The sequence below is a fragment of the Cyprinodon variegatus genome, unplaced genomic scaffold, assembly GCF_000732505.1.
Source record: "Cyprinodon variegatus isolate N-32 unplaced genomic scaffold, C_variegatus-1.0 Scaffold109, whole genome shotgun sequence".
NCBI classification, from domain to species: domain Eukaryota; kingdom Metazoa; phylum Chordata; class Actinopteri; order Cyprinodontiformes; family Cyprinodontidae; genus Cyprinodon; species Cyprinodon variegatus.
The window spans coordinates 742701-760332 of NW_015150562.1; the positions used below are offsets into that span (position 1 = coordinate 742701).

At 39.8% G+C, this 17632-nt stretch overlaps 2 protein-coding genes across 4 annotated transcripts; one reads left to right on the forward strand and one right to left on the reverse strand.

Moving 5' to 3' along the window:
• Positions 1 to 856: 856 nt before the first annotated feature.
• phb (prohibitin) lies at positions 857 to 5905 on the reverse strand. The gene is made up of 7 exons (XM_015374764.1): positions 5842 to 5905; positions 5207 to 5303; positions 3154 to 3315; positions 2072 to 2214; positions 1874 to 1990; positions 1697 to 1792; positions 857 to 1598 (listed from the first exon to the last, which is right to left on the reverse strand). The coding sequence occupies exons 2-7, from the start codon at positions 5289 to 5291 to the stop codon at positions 1386 to 1388; spliced, it is 816 nt and encodes a 271-aa protein (XP_015230250.1). The 5' UTR covers positions 5292 to 5303; positions 5842 to 5905; the 3' UTR covers positions 857 to 1385.
• A 1251-nt stretch (positions 5906 to 7156) lies between these two features.
• LOC107084795 lies at positions 7157 to 16107 on the forward strand. Of its 3 annotated transcripts, XM_015374804.1 has the most exons (7): positions 7189 to 7270; positions 8142 to 8168; positions 8237 to 8325; positions 10520 to 10623; positions 10707 to 13313; positions 15093 to 15301; positions 15385 to 16107. In XM_015374804.1, the coding sequence occupies exons 5-7, from the start codon at positions 10728 to 10730 to the stop codon at positions 15452 to 15454; spliced, it is 2865 nt and encodes a 954-aa protein (XP_015230290.1). In that variant the 5' UTR covers positions 7189 to 7270; positions 8142 to 8168; positions 8237 to 8325; positions 10520 to 10623; positions 10707 to 10727; the 3' UTR covers positions 15455 to 16107. The 3 variants fall into 3 exon arrangements, with proteins under 3 accessions (XP_015230288.1, XP_015230289.1, XP_015230290.1); XM_015374802.1 differs by having other exon boundaries at positions 7157 to 7270; positions 8142 to 8325; XM_015374803.1 differs by having other exon boundaries at positions 7163 to 7270; positions 8139 to 8325.
• Positions 16108 to 17632: the final 1525 nt, after the last annotated feature.

The window sequence follows — 17632 nt, forward strand, 5'->3', positions numbered from 1 at the left end:
ACTAGAAACCTTGACTTGATACTTGGTTCTTCAGATGTTTAACTTGCATACATAGTTCCATTGTAACAATCTCAGTTTTATTGCTATTGTATGATCCACACACACAATGAGGCAGGGTAATACCATGGAATAACATGGTTTATTCACCCAGTTCTAATAGCATGACTTAAGAATGAGCCTATGGGGGTCAAAATTCAATGTATTGTGAAATATAACTAAGAAGAAAACTGCACACAGCATAATCCTAGTTTACGGGTGCCTTCCTTTGAAATGGACCACAGTTGGAGGCTTAGATTGCAAATTTCCAGCTAGAGAAGACTAAATATATTTCCATCCATTTTCCATCACGCTTGATCCCAGTAGGGGTCACGAGGGGTGATGGTGCCTGTCTCCATCTGTCAATGTGTGAGAGGCAGGGTACACCCTGGACAGGTCGCTAGTCCATTGGAGGGAAACACAGAGACAAACAACCATTCACGCAAACATTCATACCTAAGGAAAATTTAGAGAAGCCAATTAACTTAACAGTCTCATTTTTTAACTGTGGGAGGAAGCCAGAGTACCCAGAGAGGACCATGCAAGCTCAGGGAGAATACACAAAGTCCATGCAGGCCTGGAAACGAAACCAGAACCTTCTTGCTGCAATGCAGCAGTGCTACCCACTGTGCCACTGAGCAGCCCGACTAAATATAATGCATCTTAATTAAATAACACAGTTGTGACTATTTTTCAAAGTAGGGTGAAGACCTACATTTAATTTCTACCCAATACAGTAATATAATCAGATTAATTTAAGTTCTTTATGAAAAGATTGAATACTGCAGTCACTTCGCCACTGAATACAATGACCACTGGGAGGTAGAAAGACTTCTTTATTAACTTAATCCATTTCTAAGTCATGGGGCTTACTTACAATTCCAACAGAAACTACACTTTAGCTTTTAGATAGGCACATCCTAATTTATACAAGATGGCAATATATATATAAATGAAAGGGAGAGAAAACAGCCAGAAGAATTGTTTAGCAAATCTTTTCAACACAATATCAGTTGATGCTTTCCACACATGCAATGCTCCCATTGAAGCAGATGCACTTTGAATAAACTGCATTCTTGATCTTTCTCAAAGTACTATTGTATGTTTAGTTAATCAAATATGGAGAAATTCTCTCATTAACTTCCAGACACAAAAGTGGACTTCATACATGTATTCACAGACCTCTCACTCTATCCCCCACCATGCTGCAAACAGCAGAGCCCAGTCCAGTGGTAGTTTGAGAAAGAGTGGGAGGAATGTATGTGAAGATGCAAGAATCATCTGGTGAATCATCAAGCTACCCCCTCCATGGCCCATGTCGCAGCTGGTTAAAGTGGGTAAGGAAGCCATCACTGGGGCAGCTGCAGCAACGTGCCCTGTCCTGATGGCAGGTAAGTGACATTGCGGGAGCGTGAGAGCTGGAGGGCGATCTCTTCTGCAGCCTCCAGTTTACGAAGCTCCACCAAACCGTCACCGGCCACCATCAGAGAGTCGGCAATGAGCAAGGCAGCCTGAGAATCTCCCTCTGCTGAAATGATGGCAGCCTGTTTCTGTTGCTCAGCCTGATAAAACACACAGAAACAACATGGGCTTAGACTGCCAGGTTAACATAAGCAGAATTGACACTAAAGGTTGACTTAACGGTCGTTTGAATTATTACCTTTTCTACAACAAAACGGGCCCGCTCAGCCTCCTGCTGGGCCACCTGCTTCATCTCAACAGCCTCTGTGAACTCCTTACCAAAGGTCAAGTGTGTCTAGAAAGATGACAGTGAATTAATTCAAGTTAAACAGAAAAACAATTGACATTGTTGTTCATTTTACGAGCAGCTTCATACCAGTGATACGTCATCCAAGATGAGCCCGAAGGTGGAAGCTCTTTCTGTAAGATCCTCGCTGACCTGCCGAGACACGAGCTCTCTCTGCGTGATGAGCTCCCCTGCATCAAATCGAGCCTGAAAGGAAAAAAATGTCTGATTAGTTTAAGTCCCCCATTAGACAATGGAAAAAAATGGTTCTTGCTTTCTGATACGCACCACAACAGCCTTTAAGACCTCTGTGGTGATGGAAGGCAGCACCCTCTCATCGTAATCCTCACCAATACTAGTGAAGATTCGAGGCAGCTGGTTTGTCACGGGACGGAAGAGGATACGCAGTGTGATGTTAACATTCTGCAGATCTGCAGAGCAAGATTGAGCATGATTAATGTAATAGCTATATCCTTGGGGATAAGGATAACTGTATCAGTGATTCAATTCTATAGTCTTAACAGCTGCACTTCATACAGCCTGCCTGTTTTCATCCATGTTAGATCACAGAACAGCATTTTTAGTTGGTGTGTCTTCTCAACCACCTGTGATCAGAGAAGCATCAAACCTCAGTCCCTAGCTCCTGTTCTTTCATCTTTCATTAGGTCAACAATAAGAATTTTATCATGGGAGGAAAAGGAAAATTGGATTGCTGCTCCGAAATCTGGGTAACCTTCGTCCTTCCAGATGTCAATATGCAATGCAAAAGCCCATGGATTCTTCTAGGCAAATCTGGACAATGGGCCTTTCTAAGAAGAACTTAAAACAAGTTACACAAATGTAGGGATCGACAAACTCTTCATAGCAGAAGTTAAAACCTATCAAGATGGGACATTTGCACGTCTCACAAAAAGCTTGTGAAGCAATCTTTTATTTAGTTACTGTCCATGAGATGATCTGTACTTGTTTAATCTGTCACGCAAGGAAATGTGGAATACAAATGGCATGAGCTCCCTATGATGATCTCTGACAGATTTTCCTTTGGCTAAAGTGTCCTTACAGGGGTGTACAGCGGTTAGAGAGCACAACCCATGTACGGAGGCCTTGGTCCTCATCGCGGCAGATTCGGGGTGGAATCCAACCTGTGGTCCTTTGCCGCAAACTTCGATTAGTTTGACTAATTACCATTAGAAGCTTAGCTTGGTTGCATTGGATCATAAATGTTTAATGTGATTCTATCTGTATAATTACTATGACTTGGTTACACATGTCTTTCTAATCTGTCCAATAAACCACATTGATTTAAGTACCTAGAATTTATGTTTAAAAAGTACTACACTGATACATTTAAGGACTTTAATTTGACTCACCTTTGCTGCCAGTGATGACAGGCACATTGCGTGGGCGGGATCGACAATCAAAGATGATGGGCTTCTGAACCCAAGGAATGAGGAAGTGGGTGCCTTCACCAACAACTGCTTCCTGCACACCTCGGAATCGGTCAAATATTACGGCCCGGTGCCCTGCATCAACTATAAAAAAAACAAATATAGTTACAAATGACTAATCCACAAATAAGGTGTCTTGTTCAAATGTAACTGTTCATTTGCAGATTAAAGATCTCACCTTTCTTTTTTAGATCACTTGATTTAATTATAAATCCAATAAATCAATATATAGTTGCTTCCAGTTTGTCTTTAAATGCTCCTTATGCAGTTTGTTTCTTCAGCACATAACTATTAAAGCACTGATCTCATGTAAAATTAAAATGGCAGCAACTCCAATAACTAGTCAACACTTAACTTATTTCTTATAAGGGGGTGATTCCTAACAGCTTTGAAAGGAGATTTTTTTTACTTTTTTTTATCGTCTCGTGTGGTTTAGCAACTACAAATTTGGCAATTTGGATTTGGTTAAGTAATTAAAAAAACAAACAAAAAGTCCATTAATAATGAACTTTTAACCAGCATCAATAAAGAGGATTTAACCAGTTAAAGCTAAAAACTGTTCATGTTCCATGATATTGATCCTGTGATTTAAAGACTGGATGTCAGACAAAAAGCTAAAGCTACCTGAACGTTCCCTTGCTGTGTTATAGAGCAATGCATGCCTGACCTGCCCCTACCCGACCTGTTGCTAAATACAGTCTCATTGAGGTATCAGTCACTCATCCACTAACACTTTCTACTGCACCACTGTTTAATAAAATATCAGGAGGGATATGTGTCACAACTTTAGTGACGCTAACTGCAAAGTAGCTACAGGAGCAGACAGGACAAGTATTCAACCTGATAATACAATATATTCTAGTGTTACAACCGAAGAGCTCATCAGCAAAAGGTTCAGTTATTATCCGATAGGCACTTTGCTGTAAAGCAGAGGTCACAGATTATCGGACCGCAGTCCGGATCCACCTGCTGGCTAAACGGGACACAACTTTATTTAAAACATTTATAAACTACCGTATGTTGTCTGACGACAGTGTCTTGGCTTCACCTGTGGCGCTTCTCCTTTTAATATGATAAGGCCCTCCAGAGCTTTTGGGACCACTGAGGCGAGCCACTTTTAGACACAGCAGGCAAAACTGTGGCAAGCCGGGCAATGAGAAAAAGAAAACTGCTGGAAGAAGCGCAGTGAACTAGTGAAAAGCAAAATGGCGTTCCCAAAGATGACCCTAGGTATTTGGAGTATGCTAGGCTCAACCCACTGCTGTGAAGCAGCTTTCTTCACCATGAACATAAACAAAAATGAATATCGATCCAGGCTCACGAATGAGTACCTTGATATGTGCTTGAGAATGGCTTTGTCACCATTCAAAGCTAGGTTTAAAGCCTTGCAGGGCAGCTTAAAGCCCACTGCTCTCATTAAGCCATAAAAAAGAAAATAATAAATAAAGGTCACTTCAGGTGTTTTATAAAATATGTGAATCAGGAAATTGTCTATATAGCAAACTGAACAAATCTTATTTTCTAACGTAGAAACAAATGTTAACATTTTTTTTTTTTATTTTAAAAATTCCGTGTATAACAAGGATGCACAAAAACCTAATTTTATTTCAGTGTGAAATGCTGTTTGAAGTAATGGATTATAATTAAAAATGTCGCCGGACCTTTACTGGTTGTTTATTTTCTTTTTTTGGACCCCGCTGATTTTTCATTGGTTACCCTTGCTATATAGAATTAGGTGTTTATTTTCTGAAGAAGCCGAAATAATAAAGTCTATGAGAACAACAACCTTTTCAGCTGGTGGAATATAAATAAATGTATTAATCATCAGTTCTTCAAAAATATCATAGAGATATTAACTAAAGAATTATAAATATGGGTGCAAAATGGAAAGTGCCAATTAAATAAGGGTACACTGTTAGCAAAGGGGTTGCTAAATAGGCCATATTCTATCTACCTTGATATTAGCAACACTTACCGTTAAAGAGGGCGGAGTTCACAACACCTCCGCCGATGGCGAGGGCAAGCCCCAGCTTCCCAATGGACTCAAACAGTTTGGCCATGACAGCAGAAACCTGCATGGGGAAACAACAGCTACTTCACTAATACGGCAGGCATTGTAAACCCATTAAGCATTTGTTGAAATCCTTAAAAGCCACCTTTAATCCCTTCTAAGCAGAACAAACAGACAGTGGCCTTGATCGGTGACAACCGAGGATGTGGGGTAAAGCTAACTTAGCTTCACTAAAGGTAAAGCTAATCTAGCTTTAGCTTATCTTTAGCTTAGCGGTTGTCGGTGTATTAAGATAACGAGGAAATTCTGAACACCCCAGCAGTAGTAATAAACGTAGGATTGTGCGTATGATGCGTTTCAAATCGACCAGTGAGTGGCTTAAATGGTAACAGCTAGCAGTTTAGCTTCCACTGATGAAAATAGTCAGGGGAAACTCGTGCTCGTCTTACTCAACCATCCGACTGGTCCAGGCGTTCGTTATAAAATGCAGGTAGTGGAAGAAAAATAACCCTTACCCTTTAGAGTAACGATTGCTACTTTATGAATGTTTCATCTAATGGCTTGTCAACGTCTCTATCACAATAAATGTCATAACTCACCTCAGCTTGCACCAACTACTGTGACCTCCACCGGACACGACGTACAACACATGAAATATTTGACTTTCTGCGCATGCGCACAGCGCGTCAGAGCCTACAACCTAATCTGATTGGACAGGACCCAGATTCTCTACTTCGTTGGAAAAAGGTTAATGCAGGAAAGTATATTGTAACACCGCCACCTATGGCCAATCTGAAAAATAAAATAGTATTAAATGAGAAATCTTTTTTTAATGAGCATTTTCATCTTATAAAAAGCTCAAGCTTTTTCAAAATGAAATTAAATTGATACAAAAAAACAAAACAAACAAAAAAATCAACCTTTTTACGTTAAATGAGCTTTAGAGATGAGCTTTGATTGAATGTGACAGGAAACTGTTTTTACTTGCTGAATGTTCCAAAAATTGGACTTCTTAATCATCATGGCTTTATCAACCTGCTCCTAAAAAATGTAAACAGTCTATCCCTGTTTCCTCATTGGTTTAGTCACTAAAATTATAGAAATAAATATTTGGGGTAAAATATAAAATAATGATTCCTTTAGACAAGAATACCTAACTCTTAGTTGAATTAGAATAGAATAGAATAGAATAGAATAGAGTAGAATAGAATAGAATAGAATAGAATAGAAAATCCCTTCATTCTCCCACAATGGGGAAATTGTGGTTTTACAGCAGCAAAATGTTATGGCAGAAGTTTATAAAAAGAACAGATAAGAAAATAAACAAACAAAGTATTGGGCTGTACAGTGTTTTTACAATATAAATACTCTGTATCTGGAGAACAAATAATCAATATACAGCTATGGACATTTTTATAGTAATAGATATGTAAAAATAGCAACCAGAGATGTGAAAAAAATGACAGCAGCATGTTATTTAAACTGACTGAGACAGAAACGGTGCAAAAATCAGCATTAATGTAGCTACTTTTTGATGTTTTTGGGACCAGTGATAGTCATAAAGTCTTACAGCTGCTGGGAGGAAGGATCTATGATATCTATTTATAAATTTACATTTTGTATAGGGTTCTAAGAGCAAAAACTGAACTGTTAAAGAAAACTAGGGGGGGGGGAACACACACTATGCACGTTTTTATTACCATACTTATTAACCATAATTGTGGTCAGGGTTCATACTTTTTGCTTCAGATCGTTGCTTATCTTGACTTATTTTAATAATTTTCTTTATTTCAGAAAACTGTAATCAGTCGAAGAACTTGCACATAATGTTTCGGTTCTGCATGTTTCCAAACATGCTATGGATGGCCCTGCATGGATCACACGGTGCGGCCGAATTATCCCGCCCCCTAGCGGGAAGAAACAAAATAAAAAAAAACATGTTGGTTTCACTTTTCCTCAAAAGCCTGTAAAGATTCGCGATCTTTGAAAGTTGTCAAGAAAGCGAAATCAGCGTAAAACAAATGAAAGGTCAGTAATGTTTACATCTTCAGGGGATCACCGATTAATCTGATCGTTTCTGTTGATCTGAATCAGCCCAGATCTGCCTGATTTATTTACTTCCTTGATTCTCTCCTCTGAATTGTGGCCTGTCTTCGTGCTGTGGGGTAATTACGCGCCTCTTACTGATTTCAGCAAACCGATTCGAGAGAAAAATATCAGAAACAAAATAAGGTTGTGGAAGTAGTGCGATTGCATGTGCGGAAATCACCATTAGATGTAACAAAGGGGTGTTCTATTTAATAAAAGAGCTGCAAACTAGTTGACAATCGCTAGGGAATAGGTGGAGGGGGGTGACTTTGTAATTTCTTATTTTTAAAACTTAACTCGGTGTTAAACAAGAGGAGTGTTGCAAAAGGATCACACCTTTGTTTCTTTTTCAAAGCAAATATCCTGAATTTTAATCAAAATATAGTTTTTTTCTTAATATAACTCAGTAGACTATAAACTACCATATAAAAACCGTATAATTTATTCATCTCTTCTTAAACATACAAACGATTAGATACTCTCCAATGTGAAATTTGCGTGCTGTGTTTTTTTTATTTTTTACACATATAATGAAATTGTTTGAGATATATTTTTTGCATATTGATGTAATTCCTTAATAAGCCCAGCAGAGGGCGATATAATATCTGACATGTCTTCCAGTATGTCAGTGTGGGATTCATAGATGTCTCAATGATTAACAGAGGCATAAAACTTACCTGGTTTCTCATCATTAGCCTGATAATCATGATCAATCCTTACAAGGACATGTCTTTTTTTTATTGCTTTCCTTGTCTGTCTCATGATTAGGAAACTTTGTCCCATTCAGCACTGATTGTGTTTCTTCCAGCAGATGGCAGAGGCGGGCAGGACTGTGAAAGTGAGTGGGCTCCCCACTGACATTGAAGATGAGAGGCTAAAAGACAAGTTACTCATTCACTTTCTCAGATCCAGGAATGGAGGAGGGGAAATAGACCATGTCGCACTTTTGAAGCCAAGGCCTTTATGTGCTCTGATCATCTTCGAGGACAGCGCGGGTCAGTTGGGTTGAAGTGTTTTCTTTAATAAACAGAAAGATAACCAGTGTATAACATAAATATACACATAGCTGCTTCTACATGCTTTAAGAAAGAAAGATCCATTAAGCAAGGATTCATTGTTTTTTTTTTTTTGGTAATTCTGCTCCTTTGTTGGTCTGGGTTTAAAGGTGTGTGTCAACACAATGCCTTTAGATAATTTCCTAAGATCACTTATAACTCTTCCAAAAAAAAAATAAAAACAATCCACTGGAGTTGGTTTCCGAGTTTGAAGACGTTTCGCTTCCCATCCAGGAAGCGTTTTCAATTCAAAATGTCAGGAATAGCGTTGAGTTCGAGGTTTTATACAGTAGCCCAATCAAGGCTTGTTTTTGTTTTGAAAACATGCAAACTGGAACAGACGAAGGGCTCCACCCATTTGAAATAGGGGTCGTTTGGCTTCTATTTCTGACATTTTTAATTGAGAAAGCTTCCTGGATGGAAAGCGAAACTTGGAAACCAAGTCCAATGGATTGTTTTTAATTTTTTTTGGAATGACTATGACCTGGATGACTGGGAACCTTCACCAACATCACTTATAACTGTTTACCAATCTGGCAAGGATTTTAATGCCTTATCTAAATAATCACAAGTTCATTCCTGCAAACTTGCTCCAAAGTCAGTTTTTAAGTGCCTACAGTAGTAAACTGGTAAACACCTGTAGCTCCATCAATCACCATAGACGCATCACTTAGAATTCCTTAATAAGAATTTAGATTTCTAAAGTTGCATGCAATTAACCCTTTAAGACTTCTTGAACAGTTCATTGGACTAGTTTAGCCAAAATGGAGATGTTTGATGCATAAATATGTCATAAATTATGTCTAGCACCAGAGCTGGCCCAAGCATCCATGGAACCCTAAGCGATATATTTTTCCATTGTTGTTGTTCGTATATATTTACACTCTTAAATGTATACATTACCAACAGTAATAAAATGACATAGTACGTATTCACAGTAAAATTATCATTTAGCTTCTAATTTTTGTTTCTAAGAAGCAACAATGTGTAAAAGTGATCTGTGTTGCAAGAACAATGGCAAACCACAAATAAAATAACAAAGACAAAAAAAGGAGAAATATCAAGCACATACTTAGTTATGTAAATAAAAAGTGACCTTATAGTAGGTAAAAAGGGTTAAAAGTCGAGTCATTTGTCCTTAAAATGAGGTAAGTCTGTCAAAATATATGAAATAAATCTTCTAAATAAATGAACTCTTTACATTTGACCTCATTATGTTACTTTTACAAAATCAAAGACGTATATGTTCTAAATAATCTAAAAATCTGTAGACATGCAAATAAATAAATAAAATAAAATAATAATATGCTCTTGGGGGATCCCTTAGTTGCCTGAGGGCCCCAAGCAGCAGCTTAGTTTGCTTATGCCTTGGGCTGGCCCTATCTAGCACAGTTGTGGGGAGTTGATCATTTGGGTCAATTTTACAGCCAAGGCACCTTTAAGCCTTGTAGTATTTGATCTGACATTGTTGCTTGAAGTTTGAGGCCATCTGTCCCAAAGCTAAGGTTGAAGAAAAGGCTGTGAAAGTAAAAAAAATAAAATAAAATAATCCCAAACACTGCAGCATGGCTAAAACAGAAAGACTGAAAATCTGTTTAGCAAAGTCCAGATATCATCATGATTGAAATATTGTAATGGGATCTCAAGAGAGCAGTGCAGAAAAGGTTGTCCATTAATTAAATCCTCTATTGATGTTAGAAACTGATAAAGTCTGATAGAATATAAATATTTCCGATTGCTGCTGCTTACAGAGATGCAGAAATCTTTTGAACTGCTGTTGTATTTATATGTTATCCACCTACAGATTTTCTACTTAGCAGACATCTTTGTTTCATAAAGATTAACAGAAAGAAATCTGTTGCATGTTTAAGGTTAGATTTAATCTATTGTACAATATAGTAAAGAACTTGCCATTTTATGCTTTTTTATGATGCATAAAACAAGTTACTAAGCATGATGAAAAGGTGCTCTCATTTACATGGCATTGATATTGATAGTATCTCTGCTGTCAGCAGTGATTTACACTGAGCTGAGATGCCTGTATGCGAGTCGGATGCAGCCAAAGGCAGAAATGCTTACTCTGGAAGCTTTTCAGACTCTGATTGATTTCTCCCCAATGACCCCTCTTACACAGTGGCACAGAGAATTGTTCAAGACTACCGACACGTTCTGGAAATAGATGGGAGGAAATATGAACTTAATGCTTCAGAGCATCCTGACAGCTTGGACGCAGACCAGGTAAAACAGATCAAAATCATGCACATGTTGGGAAATTTAGTTAGGACCCTGGGATTTGATTGTCATTGTTTTTTACGTTTTAGGTCGTCCTAAGTTTAACCGCAATGGTTGACTACAGCCGGCTTCCTGGGGGAATCAATGCACTGGAAAACCTTTGTAAAAGTCATCAGGATGTCCAGATAAACCAGACTGCTACTGAGAGGTGTTGTACATTGTCTGGCTCATACTCCAAGGTGCAGGCTGCTTTGGCCCAGCTGCTGTGCCATCCTGGAGGTCCACAGTTCTCAGAGTATAAAGACTCAGGACCAGCTGCCTCCAGGAGGATTTCACCTTTGCAGAAATCACAGAAGCCTCAAGTGTCAAAAGACCAGAGGAGAAATCCTACCAAGCCAAAAGAACCTAGAGAAGAAAGAGATTACTCTGATGTTCTAACAGAGGATAAAAAATTAAGCTTAAACAGAAATCTGGCACCTGGAGATGATAACTGGGAATCTGCTAATCACAAAGAGAGTGCAGCTCAGGGCTCTCCTACTGCTTTCATAGAGGAGTCCTCTCTGATCGTGGACTCAGATGTGTTCCAGTATCTGCAGAAGCACTGCAAGAAGGAGTACCAGAAAATCCTGAGTCAGTTTGGTATTGAGGTGATAAATGAAACGAATCAGGGCCTGACCACTCTGTTTTTGCACATTGCTGACGCAGCAGTGGGGGAGGAGGGGCGGGAGCGCGTGACACTCGCTAAAAAGGCAATAAGTCAACTTTACCAGGAGAATGAGGCAAAGATCTGTCGAGACCAGATGCCTAAGATCATCCTTAACCACGGGGGAGGACTGCAAAGGGCAATGGAGAACTTAAGTGCAAGACTTCCAAAGCTTCTTCTAAATGAAGATGAGCAGAATATTTACTTTATTGGTAGCAGTAAGGATATAGCTGAGGCCAGACACTATCTTCTTATAGACCACAAGGAATCAAGAAATAACAAGGAAGATGTTGCCAGTCTTCTGAATTTCCCTTCTTATAATTCTGGCTCATCACCACTTCATGCTGAGGAGGAACGAAGGCCCTTAACTACTTCTCACGCTGAAGGACATTTTGATGAAAGGGTACATAGGAGGCTGATATCAGAGGAAGATGAACTCAGAGGTGATGGAGCTAGAAGGTATAAACTAGCCGCTCGGTTTAAAGATTCAGGACTTGCCGGTTTGGGGAACTTTCCTTTCCGCCCAAATGCATCACCCAGCAGGCAAACCCATCAGGAACTGATGCCCAGGACTGAAGTGCAGTCCCAAACAACAGGGATATCTGGGGAAGAAGCTTTACAAGGGGACATATTATTTAAAACAGCACATGCATCTGCATCTCCATCTGCATTCACCACGATTAAAACACCACCGATCACAAATACGGCAGATACCAGACCAAAGAATTTAACATCCCCATTTGGTTTAACTCCTTCCAGTCTCCCAAGCAGTGCACTTCCACCTTCTGCGCCTGGATCCACTTTAAAGCGAGCCAGTAGTTTCTCAGGAACCCCTCAGCAGAAAGCTCAGGTCTTGGGCCAAAAGAGCCAAGATGATTCCAGTAAATCCCCAGCTAGAGTCAGGGAGCGATCCTCCAGCTTTAGTAGCCAAACATTGAGGGATAAACAAGAAGTCTATCGTGAAGAGATCTCAGTTTCCCGGGTTATGTGGCAGTACATAAAGGAAGCCTACGGCACCCGAGTGGAGGACCTGACCTCTGATCTCCAGATGAAAGAGAGCTTTTCTGAGGGCAGTCGGGATTTGACTATAATCTTGAGAGGGGCCGACTCGTCCAAAGTTAAACTATGTCGGGAACGTCTACAGACGCTTGTTGACTCAGTTGGTGCCGACTTCTCTGTTCAGGAGCTGCGGATGGCGGAGCTTGGCATTTCCAATCCTGACGATGAAACTTTACAGGCTTGCTGTTCTGAGGTGCGCAGCCGCTTCAAGAAAGTCGTTATTCACACCATGAAGAAGAGCTTGTATCTTGTTGGTCCTGAACAGCTGTGCTCTAAGGTTGCTGCTACACTGAGGGAGGTATTTTCCAGAGAACCTGAACAACATGACTTCTCAAACCATTTTTTGCCGTTGAATGCACCCCAAAGCAGAAGTCGAGCCCCTGACAGCAGTTATCAGGTGGTAGCATTCACCCAAACCAATAAAGCCAATGGGAACGGTGGGAATCAGCAATGGAAAACAACCTATGACAGAGACTTTAATGAGAACGGGCCCATTAATGGAGCAAGTAGCCAATTATTGGTGAAGAAAGAATATGTCTTAAGGGAGAAAGAGGATAGAAAAATAATTGAAAACAATCCCGTGAATGGTGAGAAAGAGACGACATTACATCAAACAGACTCTACGGGACATAGATCATCAGAGACCCAGAGCAACTCAGCGGAGTCCAGGTCAGGTCTGGAAGGACAGGTTTTCTGCTCTGTCTGTGAGCAGAGGAAGCATTTTTTGGTGAGGGCAAAGTGTGGGGTCACCATGTGCACAGAATGCTTAGAAAGGGTGCACGCTTACTGCAAAAACTGCTATAAGGCAGAGCCCAAGGAACCCCAAGGAATCTCAGGCGAAATGAAGAAATCCAAACTGAGCATAGCCTTACCAGGTCACACCAAGGACACCGCCATCAAGATCACTTACCGCATTCCTGATGGTATCCAAGGGGTGAGTAGCTTACTTAGAATCTATCACTGGTGCCATCTCATAAAGAGCTTGTTTTTTTATCTTTTAGCTGCCTGTTACTGCTCCACCTTTACAGAGAGAGCAGCTGAGCGTGTGATGTCGCTCAAAACTTAAGTTTCTGAAGTAAATAAACCAAAAATTTATGAGAAATGTAGAATGCTTAAAAAGAAGCATTGAGAAAAGAGCAGACCTTCAAATGTTATAATATATCCTGTTTTAATCAAAGAACGAGACACAATTTAATTTTCTTCCAATATTGGTGTTTGAAAAAAATCTAATTTCAACTACTTAATAAAACCACTATATAAAGCTCCTGATCGGCATGCCATTTTTACGGAATTGCAGGCTACTCTACAGGTTTGATGAAGCAGTTCCATAGTAATATATTTTCGACTACTGATCAAAATGCATTTCATAAATTAACTGAAACCAGCTGCATTGCACTTTCTCCTGTAAAAACCACATGTCGTCAAAAGAAAAGACTGACTGCAGCAACAAATTCTGGCCGTGGACGCCAGCTACTACTGTGTTGATGCTGCGTTGTGTAGCCGACTGCTCACAGGATGGATAGAAATCCATAAAAAGATGAATCTTGTATTGTGAAAGAATCCAGCCGTTAATTGGAATCCATTTAGTGAACTTAAAAATAGTTTCAATCCAAATCCATTTTATATATATTTTCACAATTAAGAGGAATTGAGAAATTTCTATTTAATATATTAATTGGAATAGTCTAGCTAACCTGACTCCGCCAGATGGATTTGCTCCGCACATCCATCTGGAAACCCTCCGTTGCAGTAATTTTGGGAAGGGGCGAAAATACTGTTTAGCTGATTGGCCTATGTTGGTGATAGACGAAGCATATGACGTACTAACAGACCGACCACGAAAACACAACCACAAGCCAGGCTACTCTTGCCGAAACCAGTCGGGAGAAGAGCAAAACATCTTTTCCTCTGAGAAAAGCCTCCAGAGTGTTTTGCTCTTCTTTCAGTGAAGAAATACTCTGTAATTCCGATAAAACTTGCTCGATAGCCACGCTAACGCTAGTTAGACTGAACTGTCGCGCTTCTCGTTGCCTCACACCTCAACCCGCCTCAAAGCCAACACTGGACGTTCGTTTGGTGAACGGCTCCAAATTTTCTTCAACGGAGAGTTTCCAGACTGATTAGCGAGTGAAATCTTGAAAGCGAGATCAGGATGGTCTCACGAGGCTATAGTCTATCACCATAAAGTATCCATCAACTGATGTTTGCCACATATAGAAAAAGAAAATCTCTAATATACATATTTTAAGCTAGAAAATAGATCAGACTATTCCTGTGAGGTAATTGTAGCATTATACATTATGTATATGTCTCCTGGTAACCATCACAAATTTAATTTTACACGATTAGTTTAACTGGAAATGGAAACTGGAACAAATACTCCAGGCATCAGTTTCAGGCCATTTCAGTAGCCTGCTGTCAAACAGAGGATGTTAAAAAAAAACCTCATGTTGACTATTTGGTACGATGGAGTATTGAACATCGGGATGTTTTTTTTTTTTTTTTTTTAAATAACAGGAGATATTAAATAAAATTCTTGCTGAAAACTAAAACATGGGGCAGTTCTTGCTCCTTCAGCAGGATGATAATAATGCACCAGAAACAGTAAAGTGAACACAAAAGTTGAGATGCTGATAACTGCAAAAGGTTTACGGGTATAATATTGAATGTATATCTTCTGGCTTTGATTTTTATATGAATTTTCTCTGATCAGGAGGGTCATCCGTCACCTGGTAAACCATTTAAAGGTGGCCTATTTGAAGCCTACCTCCCAGACAATGGCAACGCTAGGAAGCTCCTTCCCCGACTGGAAAAGGCCTTTAAGCAGGGACTCACCTTCACAGTGACAGGCAAAGGAAGAGAGGCCAGGGTCACCTGGGATGGCATCCCACACAAAACCAGTTTATATGGAGGCAAAGCTGAGTGAGTGAAAATATGATTGTCCAAAAAACAAACAAACATGCAACTCATCTACAAATTAAAACCTAATTGTTGTTTTTTTTCAGGAAAGGGTACCCAGACTCAGGTTACCTATCACGCCTCTCCACTATCTTAACTTCTAAAGGGATTGAGTAGCTGTCAGCCTGGTCCAAAAAAAAGAAAAAAAAAAAAGGAACGGATGAAATCTCTTCATGTACTTTAAGGTTTTTAATTAATATAATTTTAACTGTTTAATTATTGTGAAATTGTAATATGCTGTAACATGTCTGTTATGCTCCGTTATCCGTGATTGTATAGAAAATTGTATTTTTACAAAGAATTGATATGTAGGTATTTTTTTACATTTTTTTATACGTGCTTCAATCTCCAAATGTGTTAAATTGTTCTGTCATCACAATTTGCATTACTTCATGCACCTTTTCCAATCATTTCTTTACTAATTAAGCCTCAGTTTTTAAACAAATGTTTTTTTTAATGGTATAATGTGCATATTACCGTAAAGATGGACACTTTGGAACGTTCTTTACGGAATAAACCACAAACCCGCGTCGCTGTAGATTACTGGAGGATATAACTTTAAATAAAAAGAGCACATTTCCTGACTTTTTTTAATGCTTTTTTTTATTAGTCCTGGAAAACATGTAAGGCATATGGTAACATTACACACTGAAGCGTTACAAGCTCTAAAGGCCATGGGGACAGCATGGCACCACGCAGTAAACCCAGAGTCAAGCACAGAAGCAGCAGTTTCAAAGGGTTTAAAAAACAAAGTCGAGGCGAGAAGTGTGTTTTTGTTTTTTTTTCTTCTATAATCCCAAGAAACATCAGTGAAGGAAATGTAGAAATCACCTGTTGCGTTGTATAAATTGACCATTGCTGACAGAACTTCTACCAGGAGGAGGGACGTGAAATGGGTTTTCCCGAAGCACTCCAAGAGATAGGTTAAGATGTGTTGTGGCTTTACCAGCCGGTCTTGGCATTGCCCATCCTGAAGGTGAGAGCAGGGACTCTGCAGTTCAACGGCACTCTTCTCCTTTACACCACAATACTATGTGAAACCGATGAGAAGCTACACACAATTGACTAAACATGCATCCTAATACTAAACTGTACATGAAGAACCCTGGCAGATTGTGCTTTCTTTGCGTTTCTGCAATGCCTCTTCATTGCATTACCTTAAAAGAGACTGCAGAGAACGTAAGAGCTGCAGGCAGATGTTGGAGTGAATATGAGCCACCGACTGATCCCCCTTCATGTGGAATGTGAATGTTGTGAAGGAAAATCATGCAGTTGGAGTTTGTGTCATGAAACATAGTTGGACAGCTGTGTCTCTGTGTGTGTGGAAACTACAATTTAGGATAACTTAAGAAACCATATAAAATTAAAAATGACTTCAAATCCTGACCGTGGAGTGTCTGCGAGGAACGTTGGCCACAAACCAAGACAACCAAAGAAAAGGAGAATTTGAAATACTGACTTAAATGTATATTCTCTGGCTCTATATTACCGGTGTTAATTGGCGCCCTCATATCTAAGAAAATGACCACACGTTGCCTATTTTTACCATGTAGTGCATCTCTGAGTTGCTCTTGCATAAGTGTCTGGAATGACTGGGAAACCACTTTAGGATGACATACAATCCGGGTTCACCATAGTGGAAGAGCATCCAGGCGGCAGGCCAAAGTAGGAAGGGGGTGGGACTCATTTTAACCAAAAAATCCACTTGAGCTTAAACCCCAGACATGAAACACCGCCTCACTGATTAACTTCATCTCATAGGCATTAGCTCAGAAGAAACACTGGGAAATACTGGAGGAAAAAGAAGAAAAAAAAAAAGCTCCTAATCTGTTTTCCACATGCAGATGAATGCATGTGATATCAAATTCCAGATGTCAAAATCGTGTTTTATTTTCTGTGAAAGCAGGGGAGAGGGGTAGCAGAGGGGAAGGGGGCTGATACCAGGAGGACTTTTGGCTGCTGCTAAACTGCTGCAGGGCCAAGAAGCTCTGCAGAGAGGAATGACTTAGAAACCGTCAGTGAATGGAGAGTAGTTCTAAAGCGGAAATGTTGCGTCTGGGGCAGGCTGGGGTTGATCAGCCCATAAGCCAGGCTTTGTTGGGCTGTTTTACAGTATCTGCATCGCTGCACAGCTGTGTGAGAACATCTGTTTTCCTCACTTGCTATACAGACCATTTGCAAAGCTACAGGCAGAAACATATGCGGAGTAAGGAATGTGGCAAGCTCTGGATATTGAGGAGATCTAGTCGTTTTGATGAAGTTTTGAGTCCGAATCTCTCCTGCTTTTTAGTTGTT